Source organism: Schistocerca americana, chromosome 4 (assembly GCF_021461395.2).
Source record: "Schistocerca americana isolate TAMUIC-IGC-003095 chromosome 4, iqSchAmer2.1, whole genome shotgun sequence".
Taxonomy (NCBI): Eukaryota; Metazoa; Arthropoda; class Insecta; order Orthoptera; family Acrididae; genus Schistocerca; species Schistocerca americana.
This window is the reverse complement of record NC_060122.1, coordinates 619,028,970-619,048,872: the sequence shown is the minus strand read 5'-3', so window position 1 is coordinate 619,048,872 and position 19,903 is coordinate 619,028,970. Positions and strand designations below refer to the sequence as shown.

Genomic DNA, 19,903 nt, shown 5'->3' with positions numbered 1-19,903 from the left:
AATTATCACTGAAAATAAGCCAAACAACAGTAAGTTTTCTGCTACAGTAATTTTATAAGTTATGCAATAAAACTGTTCTGACTGGATAGAATCCTCTTCAATTTTATTTTCAATCAGGTACTCGCTCAAGGCAATATTCACTGACATTCAAATAACATCAGCAAATGTGGATAAAATAACCTGGGGTTAGTAGCAGTAGCTTGTAGCAGAGCGGTCGATACTGTTATTCTGGCAACACTGAGTGGAATTAAGTTCGTAATACTATTGGTCTGCTTCAAGAACTCTTGTCACTGTGATGGCACATTTCTTGAAATGTATGTTGTGGTGATGGACTGATGTGTAACATAGTACAATGTCTAGGGTAGGTTGAAAGGTGATTATACTGGTTGCTATTTGACAATGCCAGCTAATGAGTTATGGCAATTATTTTTGTGTGTTGTGCAGTCCATAGTTCTACTTACATCCTTGATGAAAACCATTATTTCCCCATTGTTATCTGATATTTTCAGTTTTTTAATATGTTTTAAGGTGTTAATAACAAGAATTTTCTCAGTCAAATCATCCAAATTGTTTCATGGTCGGGATAATAGTTAAAATAAGTGTGACTGTGTGATGTTATAGTTGTAGTACAGGTTACACAGTGCCAACAAATAGTTGCCACACTGATATTGCCACTGGCCAAAGCTGATGGATCATTTCATTGCAAACTCTATGCAAGTGGTGAGCCAGCTCCCTCTCTCAACGACAGTTTGGAATAAGAATTACACATGGTGTCACTTCTAGACAGTGCTTGATATGGGGGGGTGGGGAATAAGGTTCCAGTACTGTGGGCTTTGAGGGTGTGTTTTTGATATTTATGGTTCTTAATGTGTTATTTTAACACTTTTCTGCGCATTTTTAAAGAGTGAATACATCTCTCCATGTCCCAGATACTGTTCTCCACAGGATCCACAGACTATGACTAATGTGATGTAAATTTGTTTATTTCAAGTTATAGTGCTAGCACAATGTGAGTCTTGAGATTAAGTTAATACAGTAGATGGACTACAATGACTATAGCAGAATTCTCGGAGCATCTAACTAAGACAATGTTAGAAATGGTTTATCAGTAGACATTTTAAGAGTCCTTCAAAGATATACAATGTGTGACCGGAAAGTTTCAAGAATGGGCTTCTAATTGTACAATGGTGGTACTTACATGCTACTGTGATGCATCTCCTTCAAAATAGTCCCCTTCTGACTGAACACAACTCCAACAGTGTTTCCACTTTTGGAAATATTCCAGGAAATTTTTTTCCTCAAGTGTGTTAAGGACGCTCTTCATATTTGCCTTGATGTTTTCAATCGAGTCAAGTCGCTTCCCTTTCAGTGAAAATTTCAGCTTAGGAAACAGAAGTCCACAGGGGCCAAATCAGTGAATATGGCAGTTGTGGAAGCCCAGGAATTTTGAATTTGGTCAAAAATTCAACGATGGAGAACGTCCAATAAGCCGAAGCACTGTCATGGTGTAGCACCCAACTCCTGTCTTTCCACAATGCAGGCCTTTTCTTCCGCACCTTTCGCGCAGACGCTCAAGAATACATTTGTAGTATTTCTGGTTAATTGTCTGTCCTCTAGGGGTAAATTAATGATGGACATTACCCGTAGAATTGAAAAAAAATCACCAACATTGTCTTCACCTTTGACCGTCTTTGCTGTGCTTTCTTCATTTGTGGTGAACTTTGAGTCTTCCACTGCGAAGACTGCACTTTGGTTTCAGGATCATATCCATATACACACCATTTGTCACCTGTAATTACCCTATTTAACAAATGTGGGTCATTTTTAGTCTGATTAATCAGTTCTTGGCACATTTCAAGTCAGTATTGTCTCTAGTCACTTGACAACACTTTTGGAATGAATTTTGCTGATACTGGACGCATGTTCAGATCTTCAGTTAGAATTGACTGAACAGTATAGAAACTTAAATTAAGTTCATCAGCCATCTCCCTAATAGTAAGTCTACGATCAGGGAGCACTAAGTCATGAACTTTCACAGCATTTTCATTCGTTTTTGAGGTGGAAGGATGGCTGGACCATGGTTCATCTTCAAATGATTCGGGCCATTTTTAAATCTATTGAACCAGACAAAAACATTTGACTGGCTCATACAATTACCTCCAAAAGCTTTTTTGAATAGTTCATAAGATTCAGAAGCTGATTTCCCGGTTTTAAAACAAAATTTCACACAAACTCGTTTCTCCGTTTTTATGTCCATTTTCACGCAGACAGAATCCGCAAACAAGCCCTAACAGACCCGCATTCAACCAGCTGCCACAATGAACTGAATAAAGGAAATGCAGTTTCCTGTCAGATGGTGTTCAAGGACAAGGCAATGATTCCCTCCCCACCCTCTGTGTACCTGCCTGCCAACCCAGTAAGTAGTAGCAGATCCATTCTTCAAACTTTGCAGTCACACCTCTTATGTCAGAGAAACTGCACAATTATGGCATAAGATAAAAATAAGTCAGTATTACAAAACAGATAGTGGTATGTGAAGATAAAATGCAGTATCAGAAAAAAGTGTAACTTAATTTCAATGTGATGAAGTAAAACACATCATTATGATCGATACTTCCTGCAACTGAACAATGCTCCTGCGTAAACAATTTTATGTAGTCGGTCTTCCTTTTCTCTCCCAATTCAATTATCTTTCTTTCTCATTGACAATCTACTGTATCTCTTCAACCACAATTGTCTCCTCTCCCTGTGTCCTTGGGGATGGTTTGCTCGTGGCTTTGAGCTCTAGACCAGCAAATTTTAACACGTGGGTATAGTGGATGGGGGCAAGTGGGCGAATTTTTTCGCATTAAAGTTCACCAGTCTGATGGGGGCCAGACCCGACATACCTACATATCACTGCCTCTCTTTCTCACTGACCATCAATCTCTCTTCCACTGTCACTGTCTCTCTGGTACTATTTCAGCGCAGGAAGTGGAAGAAGTGACAGCATTTTAAAGAGAAGCATATTTGCCTTTTTTGCTCTCCGACAAGAGCATGTTTCAGCTGACTCCCTTCTTTTCCCTGTTATAGGAGGGGCAGTCAAATGAAAACTGAACTTCACCACAACACGACCATGGCACGATTCCATCCAACAGTAATCACCACACTCATTTAGAAATTTATCCCACTGGGAGACAAGATGACCAAGTCCTGTTTCGTAGAATGTGATTACCCACTGACAGCTCCACAACCACACCCATTCTTGCATTTCCTCGTCAGACTGAAACCAATGTTCACGTAAGTCTTTATTCAGGTCGCTGAATATTTGAAAATCACACGGTGAAAGATCCGGACCGTATGAAAGATGTTGCAGTGCTTCCCAACTAAATCACTGAAGTGTAGCCTTTGCCCAATTGGCAGTGTGGGAATGGGCATTATCATGCAACAGGATGATTCCATCTGACAAAATTCAGACAGCCTGTGGGCAAATGGCAAAGCCAACAGCGGAAACTGTGCCACATTCCCCCTCCAGCCCCTTCCCCAAAAAAACCAAAGCTGTTCACAAAAGTTCTGGTAAGGTCATGATAACCTCCTCCTTTGATTGCAGGGTCCCTATGCCTGTTGAGATGGTTCAAATGGCTCTGAGCACTATGGGACTTAACATCTATGGTCATCAGTCCCCAAGAACTTAGAACTACTTAAACCTAACTAACCTAAGGACATCACACAACACCCAGTCATCACGAGGCAGAGGCCTGTTGAGATCCTCGAGATATTTTAATGCATGTGGTGATTACTTTTGAATGGAACCATTCCATGGTTCCACTGTGCTAGGTGTTCAGCTTTCATTTCACTGCCCCTTACACCAGAGAGTGCTGCTAACATATATCAAGTTCTGAAGGTCAGTGAAGCTTTGACAGCTTGTCTATATACTCTGACACACACAAAGAAAAAATAAGCATGCATTGTATAGGGTTAAAACAAATCCAATTCAAGGTCATTTTACACTACTTTACACAGAAATGCACAACATTTTTAGGCTACACCTACAGTACAAAAAAAGGTGTTTGATTTGCAAATATAAAGAATCTCTCATGACAAAATAATTTTTTTGGAAGGAGTTTACACTACCAGGGGCCACCATCGAATAATTTCCAGGTCTGGAAAGCTTGTATAGACATGAAGTGCCCATAATACAAAAAAGCATACCAAAGTTTTACTGGTGTAAAAATGGCTACTGAAAACACAGTATGCATCTGACTGGATACTGCATGCACAAGTATGGTAACTTCGAATCTCTGAAGCTTGGCAATATATAACGATATCTAATTAAGTTTGCATGGTTCTCTAACATCTTAAGAACATATGGTAAAAAACTGTGACAATCAGCCATGAATAGAAATTACCGATGTGATCATCCCCTTAAATGGTACAATTCATTACAGAAGTCATGGTTTTTCGGGTTTTCTCAGGATCCACCCATGAACAAACAGTCCTTTTATAAGAGGCCTACCCTAGACCAACATAATGCAAAAGAACCAATTGAATTGCTCAATTTGTGTGGGCTAGAAAAAGAGTCTAATGTTTAAATTTTGAGCCTGACACTATTGGGTAGCTACAGTATGACAGTTCTTCCAATAGGCATACAAATGGTCGCTAGCCCAAGGGCTATCTAAAATGATTGACCCACCTCTCATCAATAGAATATGACACCCTGAAAAATCTCTTTTGCATGTGCGACTTTTTAGATCATATTTGGACCAATTGTATATGCGAAAATGACCTGCCAAAAGCTGGAAATGTATAAAGTAGTAAAATATACATGCTGCTGACATATCTTAAAGAAACAAGTGAAAGGTATAAATGATAACATTTCTCGATACAACAGTAATTAATTTCATTTGTTCATTGTGCTTAGTCCACTGCATCAACAAGTAGGATGCACACAGTTCAACAGGGCAATCATCAGTGTTGTTGTTGTTGTTGTCGTCTTCAGTCCAGAGACTGGTTTGATGTAGCTCTCCATGCTACTCTATCCTGTGCAAGCTGTTTCATCTCCCAGCACCTACTGCAACCTACATCCTTCTGAATCTGCTTAGTGTATTCATCTCTTGGTCTCCCTCCACGATTTTTACCCTCCATGCTGCCCTCCAGTACTAAATTGGTGATCCCTTGATGCCTCAGAACATGTCCTACCAACCAATCCCTTCTACTAGAGAAGTTGTGCCACAAACTCCTCTTCTCCCCAATTCTATTCAATACCTCCACATTAGTTATGTGATCTACCCATCTAATCTTCAGCATTCTTCTGTAGCACGACATTTTGAAAACTCCTATTCTCTTCTTGTCCAAACTATTTATCGTCCATGTTTCACTTCCATACATGGCTACAAGCCATACAAATACTGTGTGTGTGTGTGTGTGTGTGTGTGTGTGTGTGTGTGTGTGTGTGCAGGGAGGGGGGGAGGCGCACCAGAAAATATATAGGAGGAGCCAGGGAAACAAATAGATGCATATATCAAATCATCTGTTGATGAAGGCACGTAAGTTCCAAGGAGAATGATGTATCTATTATTCATTGTTAAGCATTTAAATGCAGCTACTATTTTCTGCACAGAGACAATAAACACTTATCAATACATAAGCTCACTGGACAAAATATTAGTGACTCCCTTAAAGGGGCAGACTAGTAACTTTGGAGCACTCAAGATGGTGTAGAACTGGAACGAGGCAGTCATGTGGTCATCGCTGACAAGTCACGGTAGTCAAGCCGTGTGTATGTGCCAGATGGTTGTATGGAATCAGTTCAATAAGATGTGTTGATGTGGAGACGTGGCAAAATAGCAGACAGGAGGTATTGTACTTGGATGTTCCCAAGACCTGAATGTGAAAGAAGTTGCCCGATTTGCCAGTGTATCAATATGGACTGTTCAACATATCTACAAGGAGCTGTGTACCACTTGGAGAAATGTAACAAGATGTAAGGAGAGTGGTCATAAAAAGATCCTAAATTACAGCGAGCAGAGAAGAGTGTTACACCTCTTCAATGACAGCTGGTTTCAGACCCAACAGGAACTGTTGTTGTCAGTGCACATGTATCGATCTGAATGAGTTTCCAAGTTAATACGGCAGGAAACAGCATGTAGTGGGCATACGGAGTCTGGTACCTCACAACAAGCAACTGCTCATATTGGTACCAAGCTGCATGTCTATAATGGATCAAACAACGCAGAAACTGACTGGAGGTGTGTAGTGTTTACTTAGGAGCCATGAATTCACCCATTTTAAAATGATTCAAGGTGCTTGGTGCACCAGTGGCCCAACAAGGCACTTAACCCACTGTATGTAGAGTGTGTGTTTCACACTGGATGTGGTTCTGTGACATTTCAGAGGTGCATGAAAGTGAAATTCGGTATTTCCTGCAGCATCCTGGGTGACCAAGTTCTGCTCTTTCTTCTACATCTTCATGATATGCAGTGAGCACTCCACTCTTCAAAGATGACAAGATATGCTCACTAGCCTGCAAGCAAACATTTATGTTTTGACTGGTCTGCTGAATAATCCAATCTTCATGCCACAGGAAATGTCAGCAGGGGGGGCGAGACATACCAATCGACACATCTACAATCTGGTACTGCTATGCTGTCTAGTCAATGAGAAGCTTCAGTTGGACATGGCACACCTTGCCTAACTGAGCTCACTGTCAGGGTGGAGTTACACTGTCTGTACATCACGAAAAGAAAAAAAAGATATGGTAGGATACATGTCCCCCACCCCCGTTAGCCATGGACCTTGCCATTGGTGGGGAGACCTGCACGCCTCAGCAATACAGATAGCTCTACCGTAGGTGCAACCATAACGGAGGGGTATCTGTTGAGAGGCCAGGCAAATGTATGGTTCCTGAAGAGAGGCAGCAGCCTTTTCAGTAGTTGCTGGGCAACAGCTTGAATGATTGACTAATCTCTCCTTGTATCACCATCAACAAAATGGCCTTGCTGTGCTGGTACTGCAAACTGAAAGTAAGGGGAAACTACAGGCTTAATTTTTCTCAAGGGCATGCAGCTCTATTACATGCTTAAATGATAATGGCGTCCACTTGAGTAAAATATTCTGGAGGTAAAATAGTCCCCCCATGTCTGGGCAGGGTCTACTCAGGACAACGGCGTTAATAAGAAGAAACAAAATTGGCATTCTACAGATCAGAGCGTGGAATGCCAGATCCCTTAATCCGGCAGGTACGTTAGAAAATTTAAAAAGGGAAACGAATAGGTTGAAGTTAGATGTAGTGAGAATTAGTGAAGTTCAGTGGCAGGAGGAACGGGACTTCTGGTCACGTGATTACAGGGTTATAAATACAAAATCAAATAGGGGTAATGCAGGAGGAGGTATAATAATGAATACAAATAAGAGTGCGGATAAGCTACTACAAACAGCATAGTGAACGCATTATTGTAGCCAAGACAGGCACGAAGCCCACACCCACCACAGTAGCGCAAGTTTATATGCAAGTAGCTTCGCAGATGAGGAGGGGGAAAATTAATAGTCCTGGGGGACTGGAATTCGATAGTAGGAAAAGGAAGAGATGGAAAAGTAGTAGGTGAATATGGACTGGAGGGAAGGAATAAAAGAGGAAGCCACCTGGTAGAATTTTGCACAGAGCATAATATAATCATAGCTAACACTTGGTTTAAGAATCATGAAAGATTCACAGTTAACATGTGGTTCGTGAAGAAAGGTTGTAAGTGTGGAAGATACCTGGAAACTCTGTTAGGTTTCAGTTGATTATATAATGGTAAGACAGGGATTTCAGTACCAGGTTTTAAATTTTTAAGACATTTCCAATGGCAATGTGGAATCTGACCACAATTTATTGGTTATGAACTGTAGAAACTGCAAAAAGGCAGGAATTTAAGGAGATGGGTCCTATATAAACAAAGAACTAGAGGTTGTAGAGAGATTCAGAGGGAGCATTAGGGAACGATCTACAAGAACAGGGGAAACGAATGCAGAAGAAGAATGGGTAGCTTTGAGAGATGTGAAGGCAGCAGCAGAAGTACGAAGCATGTATCACTAGGAGGCAAGATAGTTGCTACCTATAGGAAAATTAAAGAGACCTTTCCGAAAGCCTTAAGTCGAAACAAAGTCCCGGGAGTAGACAACATTCTGTTAGAGGTACTGATAGCCTTGGGTGAGCCAGCCATGACTAAACTCTTCCATCTGGTGAGCAAGATGTCCAAGACAGGTGAAATACCCTCATACTTCAAGAACAATATTATAATACCAATTCCAAAGAAAGCAGGTGTTGACAGGTGTGAAATTTCCAAACTATCAGTTTAATAAGTCATGGCTGCAAAATACTAATATGAATACTTTACAGAAGAATGAGAAAACTCTTAGAAGACAACATCGGGAAGATCACTTTGGATTCTGGAGAACTGTAGGAACATAAGAGGCAATACTCATCATACGACTTTTCAGAGAAAATAGGTGAAGGAAAGGCAAACCCATGTTTACAGAATTTTTAGACTTAGAGCAACTTATGACAATGTTAACTGGAATACTCTCTTTCAAATTCTAAAGGTAGCAGCAGTAAAATACAGAGAACGAAAGGCTATTTACAATTTGTACAGAGTTGAGGGGCACAAAAGGGAATCAGTGGTTGAGAAGGGAGTGAGAGAAGATTGTAGGCTATCCCTGATGTTATTCAATTTGTATATTGGGCATGCAATGAAGGACACAAAAGAAAAAATTTGAGTAGGAATTAAATCCCAGGGAGAAGGAATGAAAACTCTGAGGTTTTCCGATGACATTGCAATTCTGTCAGAGACAGCAAAGGACTTGGAAGAGCAGTTGAACAGAATGGACAGTGTCTTGAAAGGAGGGTATAAGATGAACAACAACAAAAGCAACATTAGCATAATGGAGTGTATTCTAATTAAATCAGGTGATGCTGAGGAAATTAGATTAGGAAATGAGACACTAAACAGTAAATGAGTTTTGCTATTTGGGCAGCAAAATAACAGATGACGGTCGAAGTAGGGAGGATACAAAATGTAGATTGGCAGTGACAAGGGAAGTGTTTCTGAAGAATAATAATTTGTTAACACTGAATATATTTTTACGTGTCAGGATGTCCTTTCTGAAAGTATTTGTATGGAGTGCAGCCATATGTGGAAGTGAAACGTGGACAATAAACAGATTAGACAAGGAGAGGGTAAAAGGTTTTGAAACTTTTTGCTACAGAAGAATGCTGAAGATTAGATGGGTAGATCATGTAACTAATGAGAAGGTACTGAACAGAACTGGGGAGAAGAGAAATTCATGGCACAACCTGACTAGAAGAAGGAATCAGTTGGTAGGACACATTCTGAGACATCAAGCAGTCACTGATTTAGTACTGGACAGAAGCATAGGGGGTAAAAATCTTAGAGGGAGACCAATAGATGAGTACATTAGACAGTCAGAAGGCTGAAGGTTGCAGTAGTTACTTGGAGGTGAAAAGGTTTCCACAGGACAGTAGTATGGAGAGCCACATCAAACCAATCTTTTGACTGAAAACAACAACAGCAGCAGCAGCAAGATGCATGTAACTGCCCATTATTATTACTAATGCTTTTACAATTTTTTCACTATAGAGTACATGTCCAACAATAGGCCTACACATACAACATGAATGGCATTACTACGGAAAACTAATAGTTAGGACAGTTTTTAAATTCTGTTATTGTACAAATCGTCTTTTTCATGCAGGGTATATAAACACACTTTGTGACAACATATGCTTGTGATGGAAACATGTTAGATAATTGCAAACCCATGTATGTGTAACAAAAACAGACACTGGCAGCAGGTGAATTATTGCTGTTACTTAAAGTATTCCTTGCTATACACATTAAAAATATAATCTTAAATGGTGTTCTCATACCACACATACCTAAATAGTAAGAATTCATTGCAACACTACTGTTGAAACAAGACTGTATACTCTGCTTGTGAATTTTCATTATTGAGGTATGGTACATTTTATGTTCACAAAACAACGGGCAATTTTAAGAACAATGACACGAGCAAGCGACAAGAAACCATGCGAACTTTTCTCTAATGGTTTAAAAATCCTACCCCTTCCCTGCATTTATATATCAGACATAGTTACGCACACACTTTTACTCAAAACAAAACTGCCCACGATTACAGTAACAGGTCACACAGTGACATACATGTTAGTCATTGCAACACCACACTGCACCAAAAATGTGCATATCAGGCAGGAACAAAACTAAACAACAGATTATGTGCGCACACACAGCATCTGCATATTTTATCAGGATTTTGGTGAGTTTTTGGCTTAATGCTACAAGAGTGCAGTTCACAACAGTTTGAAGAGTATGGATGCAGATGATAGCAAAGATGTGGCCTACTTATAACTCAGCACGAAACGATTTTTAGTAAGAGCAATATTAAAAAATGTTTACATTTGACCGGCTTTAAATGCAAATACAATTAAATGAATATAAAATGCATGGGCTATGTTGCATAGGTTCGATTCTAGGCCTCATCATAAAATGAAGTATAATCCGATACGACCAATAAAACAAATGAAAACTTTTGACACCTATCCAGCAGAAGCTAGTAATTGCCATTGGAAAGTAATGTAAAAAATACATTCACTCATCGTGTTCCGTGGTCCATCACGTAGAACTGCCACCGAACGAGCAAAGATACACAACACAGAGAATCAACAGTGAGAAAAATTCTGCACGGTGTATTAACACTTACGTATCACCAGACTGCTAGCACTGTTTCTGTTTACACAGTATACAATGAACTCTGTAACAGTAGCCAAAGGGGTGCCCCTTCTTAATAAGTTATATATATGTATATTTACTACTGCTTGCTTAAAATTTACACTGATAAAAATGATATTTATCACAGAACTGCGGTTAGTTAAATGCTATAAGCATAGGAATCTCTTTTAAAGGAGCATTATCAAATGTCATTTCCTTAGCGAGCGTTTTGATCAGAATGGAAGCGTCCAATTAAATATGAGCACAACCGGCAAAGGTTTTTACCACATTGTCTTGTTTCCAATGAAATGAATACTTAATTTAATTCTGGCTGGAACACAAACACTTTAATACAACATAATTTCCTTACGACCGCTACAACGGATCGTGTCTGAAATACATACCTCTACTACCGCTTCCAATGAAATATAGTACGAAGGCAAAGCACGCTATGCCTGTTAATATCCTCCATGCCCGCTGCTTTAGGCGGGATGTCATGACACAATTACAAGAGCCTGTAGCAATGATTTTCACATAAAATTATTGTTTGTACCACAACCTCCGCATGACACTTCCTCACCCACCTCCTCCGCTGTCGAGCCTGCACTGACTGGTGACTACTGAAGCTAGTGTCTCTGGAAAAACCAGCTGCTGAGTATACGCGTCAAGTTTCTGCGCGTGCCCACAGATGCTGCATTACCACGGTGAGCATAGATGATACGTACACGCACACGCGCACACACACTTTTTTGTCTAGCACCTGACATGCAACAATCCACGGAGTTGATCCCTCACGAAAAGAACCGAAGTTGTTTAAACGTCTATGTGCTTGCTGTAATTAATCTAATCTTATCCTCACGATTCCTATTGGAGCGATACGAAGGGCGTTGTAGTTTATTTCTAGAGTTATAATTTAAAGCCGCTTCTTGAAACTTTGTTAGTAGACATTTCTCGGGGTAGTTTCCATCTATCTTCAAGAGACTGCCAGTTCATTTTTTTCAACATCTCAGTGACATTCTCCTGCGGGTCAAACGAACCTGTGACTATTCGTGCTACCCTTCTCTGTATATGTCCAATATGCCCTGTCAGTACTATATGGTATAGTGCCACAGATAAGCAGTATTCTGGGATAGGTCGCGCGAGTGATCTGTAAGCAAGACCCTTTGTAGACTGACTGCATTCCCCTAGTATTCCACCAATAAACCGAAGTCTGTACCGACGACTCAGCCTATTTGATTGTTCTGCTTCATATGCGCATTAAGCGTTACACCAATATATTTGTTGAGTTTACTGATTCCAGCTGTGACTCACTAATATTCAGCAGACGCGTTGTTCAGAAGGTAGCTGCCTCACGCCTAGTGGCGCACGTGGTCTATTTTGTAATTACCAATCGAGTGTGTAATTTGCGTTGCCGTCGCGTTAAAGTTTTGAAATGTGGTAAAAGTGTAAAGATTTTCTCCTTTTTGAACTAAGTCAGTACCATCAGAAATAAATGAATGAAGTTCAGAATACGGAAGAAGTTATGATTATAACAAGAATCCGAGGAAATAATACACTGTACCTCAGGCACCTCCAGTGGAGTTAAATAATATCGGTCCACGATTAAGGCGCATTTTTTAAAATATTTGTGTAGTTTGTATGCAAATAGTTCAAACAGGAGCGCAATTTAAAGTGCCACGAAAGAAACGCACATCCATTGAAGACTAATTGTATCAACATTAAATGTCCAAACTGCGATATTTTGGTCCTTTCGAAGAAATGCTATTATGATCACTTATCAAATGAAACATGACGCGTCACTCGCATTTGAAGAGACTGAATTTGCATCTTTCCAGGAATTCAGTGACTGGAAGCAGCACATTGAGGGAAACTTGTTGTCACTTTACGTTAAAAAGCATGGGTCTCATTGTACTTCGCATGATGCCACAACTCATTTGTATGTCACTGTTCAGTGCCACATAGAAACCCAATGGATTAACACAGTAGGAGGTCTCTGTCCTTACAGCATAGAAGCTTTACAATGGAAAACCCAGGAGAATTGCTTTAATTTAATCCTCCTATCACTGAAAAGATGAGTGAAATAAGTGTTAGGGTTAGTGGTGTTGAGAAACAGCTGAAATCGTTAAAACTGAACGAAGCTCCAGGGCCCAATGGAATCTCTATCAGATCCTAAACTGAAATCACGACTAAGTTAGCCCCTGTTCTAACTGTAATCTATTGTAGATTCATCGAACAAAACACCGAGGCCAGTAGCTGGAAGAAAGAACAGGTCATACCCGTTTGCAAGAAGGCTGGTAGATGTGATTCACAAAACTACCGACCAATATCTTTGACATACATTTTTTGTAGAAACTTAGAACAAATTCTGAGCTCGCAAGTGAGAGATAATGAGGTATCTCCATGCCAAGCAGCATAGAGTCCGAAAACATCGATCATACGAAACCTAACTTTCACTTTCCTTACATGACATATTGAAAGCTTTGGACCAAGGCATTCTGGTAGATGCAGTATTTCTTGATTTCCAAAAAACATGTGACTCAGTACCACATCTACGCTTATTCTCGAAAGTACAATGAAATGGGGTATCAAGCGAAATTTGTGATTGGATTGAGGCTTTTGTGGTTGGCAGGTCGCGGCATTTTATCTTGCATGGAGAGTCTTTGACACATGTAAAAGCAATTTCGAGTTGTCCCAGAGAAGTGTTTGGGACACTTGCAGTTCATGTTGTGTATTAATGACCTTGGAGACAAATTAATAGTAATCTGAGACTTTTTTCTATGCGATATAGTTACCTATAGTGAAGTACTGTCTGAAACATGCTGTGTAAGTATTCAGTCAGCTTTTGATAAAATTTTAAAGTGGTGCAAAGGTTGACAACTTGCTTTAAATGTCCAGAAGTGTAAAACTGTGCATTTAAAAACACTTAAAAACTTAGTGTCTTATGACTATCATATTAATGAGTCACAGCTGGAATGAGCCAACTCCTACAAATGCCTGAGTGTAACATTTTTAAGGATATGAAGTGGAATGATCACATAGGCTAAACCGTGGGTAAAACAGGAGGTACACTTCGCTTTATTAGTAGTGATCCAAAGAAGAGCGGCGCGTTTCGTCACAGGGTTATTTGGTAACCGTGATAGCGTTACGGAGATGTTTAACAAACTCAAGTGGCAGACTCTGCAAGAGAGGCGCTCTGCATCGCGGCGTAGCTTGCTCGCCAGGTTTCGAGAGGGTGCGTTTCTGCATGAGGTATCGAATATATTGCTTCCCCCTACTTATACCTCCCGAGGAGATCACGAATGTAAAATTAGAGCACTCACGGAGGCTTTCAGACAGTCGTTCTTCCCGCGAACCATACGCGACTGGAACAGGAAAGGGAGGTAATGACAGTGGCACGTAAAGTGCCCTCCGCCACACACCGTTGGGTGGCTTGCGGAGTATAAATGTAGATGTAGAATACTAGGAAAATGCAATCACTCTACTCTCACTCATGCGACCCATTATGGAATATTGCTGAAGTGTGTGGGACCCATACGAAATAGGACTAAAAGGGGGTATTGAATGTATACAGAGATGGGCAGCACAAATGGCAACAGGTTTCTTTCATCCACGAGAGAGTGTCACACGAAGCTGAAGAAGCTGAATGGGCAGACTCTTGAAAATCGACGTAAACTCTCTCGAGAAACCCTAGTTACGAAATTTCAAGAAGCGGCTTTAAATGATGACTCTCGGAGCATACTGTAACCTCCACCTTATCGCTCATATAGGGATCGTGAGGACAAGATTAGATTAATTACAGCAAACACAGAGACATTTAAAATGCACATGATGACAAAAAAAGATTCAGAGAACACTGTTCGATATAGTGCGATGAAATAGGTGAATCAGGACACTAAATTACAGGAATAAAGCAAGCTGTATTTTACCATTCATGATTTACATTGCATTGCAGTAAGTTTTTAAGGTCACACCACAGGGTATACAAAACACAGTCAGAGAGGTCTATTACACTCTGCACAGTACCACACACTTTGGCAGCGACACACACACACACACACACACACACACACACACACACACACACACATGCACACCAAATATATTGTTCTATCTTCCGAAATTTGTTCTTGTTCAAGTGTTTGGTTAGTAGATCAGCGAATATCTCTCTAACAGAACCTATGTCCAGTATTTGGAAGAAAGTATAGGCCAACACCCTTCTACCAGAAGGGCAGCAAAAGTGATCCAGTATCTCCATCATCAATCGGTTACAGCATGTTTGAAAACCTTTTTAGCTTGAATGTAATGACGCATCTTGAACAGAATGACTTCCTCAATGGCAAGCAGCATAGATACCGACAACAACAGTCATTTGAAACTCAAACTCCACTTCTCTCACATGACACACTGAAAGGCAGGGATCAAGGCAGTCAGATTAGTTGCAGTATTTCTTGGATTCCGAAAAGCATTTGACTCAGTACCACACCTATGCTTATTATCGAAAGTAAGATAGTATGGGACAGCAAACGAAATTTGTAATTCGATTGAGAATTTATTGGTAGGGAGGATGCAGCACTCTATATTGACTTCAGGAAGGCATTTGACATCATCCTGCACTGCCGTTTAGCTAAAAAATACGATCTTGCCGAGTATCGGACTATATTTATCACTGTATTCACGACTTCCTTGCAGATAGAACTCAATGCGTCGATCCTAATATATAGGTAATTTCAGGAGTACCCTAAGAAATGTAGATATAGGAAGTGTAATAGGACCATTATTCTTTAGAATATATGAGGCACGACAATAAAGTAATGAGACTGATTTTCTTTGCAAGATGTGGCAACCCTGCAGGCTTACGTAGGCACAATATCTTTGACCTCAGTCAATAAGCTGCTTCTAGTCCAAGCGGCACATCGATGCAACAGCTCAGTCGTGAGTTGTGCTGTAATAAGTTAATACATGTTTGTGTCTCTCGTCACGGAAATGGAACCGCATAATACTGCGCAACGGTATGCTATTTCTTTTTGTGTTAAATTGGGTGAAAACGTGACGACAACTTACGATAAGCTTCAGAAGGCTTTTGGAGAGGAATTATGCCAAGAGCTCAAGATTTGCGTTGGCATAAAACGTTTAGTGAAGGCAGAACGAATGTTGAAGATGAAGACTGCAGTGGACGACCATCAACCTCACGGAAGGATGTCAACTTGTTCATAAAGAGTGGGTGCCTCCTGGATAAACAGTTAACCAATATTGCCACAAAGAAATTTTAGAAAGACTTGATAAAAGAGTTCTTTGTGTCCTTGCCAACATGCTGATGATTGGATTTTTCATCACGATAATGCACCATCCCATACTGCTCTGTCAGTACAGCAATTTTTAACCTCAAAACAAATTTCGTTACTACCACAGCCACCTTATTCACCAGATATCGCTCCGTGACACTTATTTCTATTTCCAAGAGTCAAAACGGCGGTCAAGGGACACCATTTTCAAACAACACAAGATGTCCAAAAAGCTGTGACGAGGGTCTTGGAGGATATTACAGAAGATGAGTTGCAGAAATGTTACCATCAATGGCAGAAGCGCTGGAAAAAGTGTATGCAATCAGAAGGGAACTACTTTGAAGGAGACAGCACTAAACTTGACTAAAACGGTAAACAACTTTTTTTCACATCAGTCTCATTACTTTATTGTCGCACCTCGTATATAAATGGCCAAGGAGAAAACGTCGGAAGCTGCATGAGGTTGTTCACAGATGATGTGGATATCTACATGAAGGTAGTAATGCCAGAAGATGGTAGCGATTTGCAGAAGGGCCTGAAGACGACTAAGGAATGGTGCAGGCACTGACAGTTGACTCTGAATGTAAATAAATGTAATACATTGCGCATACAGAGGAGAAGAAATCTACTACTATACAGCTACACTACCGATAAAAACTGCTGGAAACAGTATCTGCCGTAAAATATTTAGGAGTATCTATCCATAAAGACTTTAAGTGGAATGAGGAGCCGGCCAGTGTGGCCGAGCGGTTCTAGGCGCTTCAGTCTGGAACCACGCGACTGCTACGGCCGAAGGTTCGAATCCTGCCTCAGGCATGGAAGTGTGTGATTTCCTTAGCTTAGTTAGGTTTAAGTAGTTCTAAGTTCCAGGGGACTGATGACCTGAGATGTTAACTCCCATAGTGCTCAGAGCCATTGAACCATTGGAATGAGCACATAAAACTAATAGTGGGAAAAGCAGATGCCAGACTGAGGTTCATAAGAAGAACGTTAAGGAAATGTAATCCATCCACTAAAGGAGTGACATAGAAGGCTGATGTTCAACCGATTCCTGAGTATTCAAAAAATGGTTCAAATGGCCCTGAGCACTATGGGACTTAACATCTGAGGTCATCAGTCCACTAGACTTAGAACTACTTAAACCTAACTAACCTAAGGACATCACACACATCCATGCCCGAGTCAGGATTTGAAACTGCGACTGTAGCAGCAGCGCGGTTCCGGACGAAGCGCCTAGAACCGCTCGGTCACAACGGCTGGCTCCTGAGTATTGTTTGTTCATCAATCTGCGACCATTACCCAGTACGAGCAATAGAAGAGATGAAGAAGATCCAACGAAGAGCGGTGCGCTTCGTCATTGAATGGTTTAATCAGCGCAAGACCTTTACATAGACGTAAAAAAGCATGATCACCATCCAGTGCGACTACATTACGCCACCATACTGGGAGGGCCTGTATGTGCGCATGGTACCACACTACTGATCGACGTCGGAGCCAACGTCTTGCTGCATTAATAACTTCCCCATCATCCACACACTGCTTCCCGCAAAGTGAAGCCTTCATTGGGCCAAAAGATGGAAGCAGGAAAAGTGCGAGATCCAGGCTGTAGGGAGGATGAGGAAGAAATGTCCAATGAAGTTTTGTAAGCTCCTCTCGAGTGTGCAGACTTGTGTGAGACCTTGCGTTGTTGCGGAGAAGGAATTTCGTTTGCCTTTTTGTGGGGACGAACAAGCTGAAGTCGTTTCTTCAATTCCCTAAGAGTGGCTGAGTGCACCGTTAGGGAGGACATCAAACAGAATAACCCTTACAGAGTCCCAGGAGACCGTCGTCATGACTTTACCGGCTGACAGTTTGGCTTTGAATTTTTTCTTCGGAGAAGAGCTGGTGTGGCTCACTCCCCTCTCCCCCCCCCCCCCCCCCCCCCCCCATGGATTGCCGTTTTCTTTCCGGTTCGAAGTGATGAATCCATGTTTCATCGCCTGTGACGATGTTTGATAAGAAATTGACGCCATCAGCCTCGTAAGAGGTAGGCAATTCCTCAAAGATGGCCCTTCGTTGCTCTTAATGGTCTTCTGTTAGGCGGCGAGGAACCCAGCGAGCACACACCTTTGAGTACTCCAACTGGTAGACGAGTGTGTCAGCACTGCTAACAGTGACGTCCAGCTGAACAGCGAGGTGCTAGGTTGTGATCTGTCCATTACTTCGAATGAGAGTGTCCTCACGTTCCAACATTACAGCTGTGTGCGGCCAGCCGGCACGCGTGAGATCGGACAGGATTGCTGTGGTGACAGATGTCTCACCCAACGACTCACCGTGCTTTTGTTCACGGTCAGATCTCTGTAGACATTCTGCAAGCTCATACGAATATCTGCGATGCTCTGGTTTTCCGCCAAGGGAAACTCATAGATAGCTCTCTGTTCGGAACGCACCAGAAGCCTACGTGTAGCGCTACCATCTATCGGAACGTCATGAAACTATAGTGGCTGAAGCGGGAATATTCCACGATGTTCTGCAACAAATTCGCATTTCTTCAACGGAAACTGGCCGAGAGAAAAGTGTTGCATTACTTACTGAACTCCCCTCGTATTACTTTCTTCCATACAAATCTCGCGTAATGACCGTAACGAGAAAATCCAAAGTATTAGAGCTATTAGAAAGAATTACCGATTATCATTCTTGCCATGCGCAATTCGCAAATGGAACAGGGAACTGTGTGACTGGATTGAAGAGTTTCTAGCAAACAGCACTCAGCATGTGATACTGAACGGAGAGAAGTCTTCAGACGTAAAAGCAGCTTCGGGCGTGCCCAAGGAAGTGTTATAGGACCATTGCCTTTGATGATGTATATAAATAACCTAGTATATAAGGTAGTAAGTTCCATGAGGCTTTTCGTGGATGATACCGTTGTATACAGAAAAGTCGTAACGCTGGAGAACTATAGCGAAATGCAGGAATACCTACAGAGGATCGACGTTTGGTGCAGGTGTTCGCAGTTACTTCTATAAAATATCTAGGAGTATGCACACGGAGCAATTTTTAGTGAAACAACAACATAACATTAATCGCGAGTAAGGCAAATACCAGACAGAGACTGATTGGAACAATCATGAGGAAATGTGGTTCATCGACAAAGGAAGTAGCTTACAAAACACTCGTTTGTTCAGTGCTTCAATATTGCCCTGTACCAAATAGGATTGATAGCGGAAATGGAGAAGATCCAAAGAAGAGCAGCACATTTCGTGAGATGTTCATTAGAACCTCCAGTGGCAGACTCTGAAAGAGAGGCGTTCTACTGTGAAGATCCGAGAGCGCACATTCCTAGAAAGTCAAGCAAAACATTGCTTCCTCCTGCGTATATTTGGCGAAAAGACCATGAAAATAAAATTAGACAGATTCGAGCCCACACAGAAGCTTACCAGCAAATCGTTCTTCCCGCGAACCGAGCGCGAATTGGACAGGAAAAGGGGAAAGTGACACTGATTCACAAAGTACCCTCCGACAGACACCGTGGTTTACGAAATGTAGATGTAGATGACACCCTTCCCAAGTGAATGAGTGCACACATCCAGACCAGAGACTGTGCGACGTCTTAGTGCTAATTTTTATTTTTAGTTAGATTCGATACTGTTGTTGTTGCGGTCTTCAGTCCTGGGACTGGTTTGATGCAGCTCTCCATGCTACTCTATCCTGTGCTAGCTTCTTCATCTCCCAGTACCTACTGCAGCCTACATCCTTCTGAATCTGCTTAGTGTATTCATCTCTTGGTCTCCCTCTACGATTTTTACCCTACATGCTGTCCTCCAGTACTAAATTGGTGATCCCTTGATGCCTCAGAACATGTCCTACCAACCGATC

At 41.3% G+C, this 19,903-nt stretch overlaps 1 protein-coding gene across 2 annotated transcripts in view; it reads right to left on the bottom strand.

The window, feature by feature from the left end:
• Positions 1 to 11,403, bottom strand: part of LOC124612543 (galactosylgalactosylxylosylprotein 3-beta-glucuronosyltransferase I-like) — a 48,893-nt gene extending 37,490 nt beyond the window's left edge. The window contains exon 1 of one of the 2 annotated variants that reach the window (XM_047140814.1): positions 11,171 to 11,403. In XM_047140814.1, the coding sequence (XP_046996770.1) occupies positions 11,171 to 11,264 (94 nt within the window). In that variant the 5' untranslated portion in view covers positions 11,265 to 11,403. The remainder of the gene's footprint in view (positions 1 to 11,170) is intronic. The other variant, XM_047140815.1, reaches the window with a different exon arrangement.
• Positions 11,404 to 19,903: the final 8,500 nt, after the last annotated feature.